At 36.6% G+C, this 5,084-nt stretch overlaps 1 protein-coding gene across 2 annotated transcripts in view; it reads left to right on the top strand.

Annotated features, from left to right (window-relative positions):
* Window positions 1-1,407: 1,407 nt before the first annotated feature.
* LOC118343252 (T-cell differentiation antigen CD6-like) overlaps window positions 1,408-5,084 on the top strand; it is a gene marked incomplete at its 5' end in the record, with an annotated part of 13,500 nt that continues 9,823 nt past the window's right edge. For both annotated transcript variants that reach the window (XM_035682017.1, XM_035682016.1), the window contains 1 exon segment: window positions 1,408-1,479. In XM_035682017.1, coding sequence (XP_035537910.1) covers window positions 1,408-1,479 — 72 coding nt within the window.

Raw genomic sequence — 5,084 nt, 5'->3', positions numbered from 1 at the left:
TATTTGACAATAAAGTTGACTTGACTTGACTTATTTAATGCTATTTTAGTGTTAACACCATTAATTCTTACTTCAGCTGGATCCAGTTAAACTAAAAGGATAGCAGCACATAAACAAACCTACTTTATTCAATTTTAAATGTTTTGCCTAATATTTATCATAAGAAAAGTAATTAACTATACATTTAACATGGATAAAGAAACACTGCTATTTGAGGAGTGGAATCATTTTTTGAAAAACTTTAGTGGCAAACTACCAGCAAAGTTGGCTATACCTTATTATATGTATTTTCGAAGAGATACAGTAGCTTGTAATCTAATGTGTGTCCAGTTATATTTTATTTGCTCTTATTTATTTTTTGTAGGTTTGAATTTTATAATTGCATCATTTTCTTTAAATAAAATACCATGAGGGGTAAAATGTTACAATACGGTACACATGTGACAACATGTGAAGAACAAATAAGGAACGATAATTGATAAATGTATCATTAATTGATAATTGATAAATGTATTGTTAGAAAGTGGTGAATAACTGACTATTGTGATGATTTATTAGAGAACTGACTTGGAGATTCTATATTAATTAATCACCATCAGGTAATAATTAGTTAATAAATATCACTTTATTGAGGGGGCACAAAAAGAGCTATTAACTAATAATTTTTTATAGCCGTTAATAGTTTTGTGCCGCTCAGCAGCTGGTACAGAGCTAATCAGGAACCACTCAAGAAGAAAGTGGTCAGTATGTCAATTCACAGATATTTATTTACTCATCATTAGTCGATGACTTAGTATCTCCCAGTCAGTTCTCTAACAAATCTTTTTTGCTATATAATTATTTACTATATAGTCGGAGTTATTCACTAACTACTTCTTAACAATTCATTAATCGTCATTATTCCTGGTTCATTCCTCACTCATTCCTCAGTAACTATTCACGATTGTGTGTACTGTATTGTGTTGGAAGCGTTATGGACTTTTGTGTACATTTTGATTTTTTAGCATGTATTTATATCTTTTAATCTTGAATTGTTTTATATTTCTAATACTTATTTTAACCTTAGGAGCGTGCCACATTGTTGCATTTCACTACACATATTATTATAAGTCCTTTGAATCATTTTTAATCCTACGGTCTGGGTGCCTGAAAGTGGAAAACATAAAGTTGGTGTTAATTATAAAAGGTCTACAAGGGGAAGACAAAAGTGGTTTACTGTGTGAAATGTGGAAGATAACACATGGTGATGTTGTATGTTTGACCCACACTGCACTCCATTCACACACACAAATCACACCTCTGGTCAAGTCCTGTGGTAGCTGTGTTTGATGTGGTGTGTTGATGAGAAGCTTGTATAGGGTTCATGCTAATATCGTTACTGACAGTCTTTACCTGTCTTCATTGCAGCTTTTCAAAACTCATCCAGTCAAACAGACCCAACTGATGCCCCGGTAAGCGCAGAGGAAGAGGAATTCAACAGTAAGTATTTCTCTGCAGTGCAAATGTATTATTCAGGAAGGTAATCTTCCTCTTTCTCTCTGATACACACAAACAAACAGTTATACCAGAATTGTGTTCACTACTTTTTGTCCAGAATCAGGACAAAACACTTAGTGTTATGCAAAGGCTGTATAAATATTCTCTCATTGTCACAGGATGTGGGGTGACCTGCTTGTGAAACACATCTTGGTGAATTTTGCAGGTGCAAATCAAACAGTGTAGATGGCAAAGCATTCTCCCACACAGACTTGTTTGCTCTGCAAGTGAACTTTGCTGCTGTTTGTTTCTGCATTGTGCCAACTGCACTGTCGATAGCACAGTTTTGTCTCAGAAACATTTTAGTCCAATGCATTTACATTCAGAATACATTAACTATCAGAAAACATTTTCCAAAGTAATAAATGACAAGGGTAATAATGAATTAAGCTACATTTTTACTGGAATTCGTAGTATAACAGAGCTGAGAAATGTAAATATTACCATACACATGAAAGTGTTACTGTAAAAAGGAAAAAAATAAGTAGATTTTATTTACATTTATAGTTGACAGTAAAATACAGAAAACATGGTTGGAGAGTGAGAGAGAGAGTTGTGACATTCAACCAAGCTTCATCACCAGAATCAAACAGATGTTCTTGTTAAATGACGTGATTTCTTTTATTTTTGCACTTTTTCTGGGAAGCACTGTGAATTGCGTTACAAAAGGCCAAACCATTCCTTGGTACTAAGTAAGCAAGGCCACTCTATTCTATCAAAGGCCTTTTCCGTGTCAAGCGAAAAACAAGCAGTAGTTTATATATCGATAATGTTGAGTAATTTCCTCATATTGGTCTGAGACACCTTATTATTAAAGAAGCCTGTGATTATAAGAGGTTCGTCCTTCAAGTCTACTTGCCAATAATTTGGTGAATATTCGAGTAGCTACACAATATGAGATAAGTGTTGAAGGATTTCTATCTGCATTTATGTCAACTGCTAAAAATTGCTTTTCCAAATAGGCCACAAAAGAGGGGCTGCCCAGACTGGAAAATATTTAAGCACCAATGACACGAGGGAGGTTGAGAGAATGGTGGCGTGACTAAAAAAATATCAGTATCAGCGCTCAGATGACCCATTACCTATAATGCATTCTTCCACTCCATCTAAGTCTCAAAGTATAAAATTAGGCTATTCGAAAAACAACGTTGATGGGGGTTGGAAACAATGTTTGATCAAACAGATTTTGATGTGAGCATTTCTTCCTCATGACCCTTGTTATTTAAAGGAGCAGCCTTGGTTGGGGGGATGACGGTCTACCTCAGGATCCACGATACAGTTAAAGTCACCTGCTAGAAAGAGAGGAAACTTTATCTAATAATGTCGAGTAGAATTCACTTGGAGACATTTGGAGGATAAATACAACCAATCAGAATGTGTTTCCCATATAAAACACATTATAAGAAAACAACAACCATGTTGGTCTTTAAAGTATCTAAAATGAATGGTGAATATTATATAAAGCTGGAAAAAGTAGCTCAGCTTCTTTTCGGTAAACCAAAAAAATACCCTTCGATCCAGTTATAGCAGCTCTTATTGATCTCTTATATGGTTTGAAGATTGTAAGTGCATAATTTTCATTTGGAAAACCCCCTTTTCCCCCTAACAACTAAATTCAAGAATTCTACACAGATGTTGCGGAGGTTAAAAGAAATGTTAAAGATAAGCACACAGTGGGTTCAGGAAATTAGCACACTATGATTGAGACGCATTCAAAATCTTCTGAAGAAAGACTGAAGTATGTGTTACATGTGGAATTTAGAAATAATTTATTTCTCCTTTCACGTTTCCACATGCTTAAACACAAAAGTCCTGGTCAAGTGACTCTACAAATGTGTAACCACTTGATAGATGTGGTTTATGTGGTGTGATGGTTAGCCTGTATAGATTTGATTCTACCACTGTCACGTATTTTGTCTCAGTCATGCATACACCGTCCTGGTGCTGTAAATACTAATTAAAGCGCCAAATATGTATTAATCCCCAAACAAATGATTTCCTCCTGTTAGAGTAATGGTTGCTAAAAACTACAGTGACCTGATGATGTAGAGGTCTCAAAAAGAGAATCAAATATGATACACTTGGCGTTAGGGTTAAAAAAATTAAACAATATATCTTTGACCTGTTTTTTAAAGATTTATTGTATGTCTTCAGTAGAACTCAATGGACTAGGGGTTGACAGAGGAGGGAAGTCAGAAAGTAACTGACTAATATATTGAATATCCTTAAATGTTTTGCCATATATAAACTGTTCATATCCAATGCCTTCACAGTATGGTCCAAGAAAGTCATAAAAAGTGTCTATACCATATTTTGAACTACAGATCTATTCTAGAAAATGTAAAGAGCCTATCTAACATTAATAAATTCAATATTAATCCTTAATGTATGATTTTAGATTTTAGATAGCATGAGAGTGTGTTTTTTAGGTTCTAGACCATTCGTTTTTGGAGAAAAAAAAACCCTATATCACACTATATTATGTCCTGTTTTACCTAAGACATGACAACATAACAGCCACAATGATTTAAATATATTTTATTAATAGTGAAGAATGGCAAGAACATTCTTGAACTGTATAATATAACCACATAACTATTGCCAACCATTGGACACTGTCCTTACTGCAAATATCGATTATATTAACAACAAATTATCAATATTTTATTTAACATTAGACATTTCAAAACACAACCATAAAACATGGGTTTGTTGCAACAGCTAGGTCAGTGCCATTCAATGGCAGTAGTAGGAAAATGCATGTTGTTGGGACTTGCAAATGGTGGCTTCCACATTTGCTGCCAGGTTATCCCTGTTTATGCAGTCCTTTTTTGGAGAGCAGGCGTTAGCCGATCTCCTTTCTCTTTCTGTCCCTGTGTTTGGTTCCTTGTGTGACTTGATGGGCCAGGCTCATCCCTGCACTGCCCGACCAGTGCCCTGCTGGAGGGCTGACACATTGATTTGATTCAATTTGCGGTATTTTAGATTATATTGTTACATTGCAGGCGGGCAGGTACAGTGCCAGGTACAAGCTCTCTGTGTTCGAAGGCATCTTCACATTCTGCATTACTATGTCAGTTCTGCTGACAGTGTCGAGCCCCCCCCCAACCTGTCACCACGGTCCCATAAAATACACACAGCAGAGAATATTACAGTTGCACAGTTTCAAGATTACCTAGAACAACCGATTTCCTTGATTGATCCGGACTCTCTTAGTGGTCTAGAAAGAATCCATCTCACTCAAATTTGACCCGAAAGCACAATTACAAACATTTGTGGCACTTGTGTAAAAGCGTGAGTGTGGAGCGACTACAGGTGCATTGGGTATAGGGTTGAACCGGGGATATGCATAAGAGGCGGGAGGCAAGCTGTCGTTAGCGCAAGGGAACCAGGTAGGCGACCGACGTACGGAGCCGTAGCAGGTACCCAAGTGCGTCCTTGTGTTGTGCTGTCGCTCTGTGTGTCGTCCTCAGGTGACCCGTTACATTCACGAAACTCTCTGGTGAATGCAGTTGCGGACGCTCAGGATGGCTGGGAAACAGGAGCAG

Source organism: Morone saxatilis, unplaced genomic scaffold, assembly GCF_004916995.1.
Source record: "Morone saxatilis isolate NCDOM2014 unplaced genomic scaffold, NCSU_SB_2.0 Contig9, whole genome shotgun sequence".
NCBI classification, from domain to species: Eukaryota; Metazoa; Chordata; class Actinopteri; family Moronidae; genus Morone; species Morone saxatilis.
This window is presented reverse-complemented; position numbering and strand designations above follow the sequence as displayed.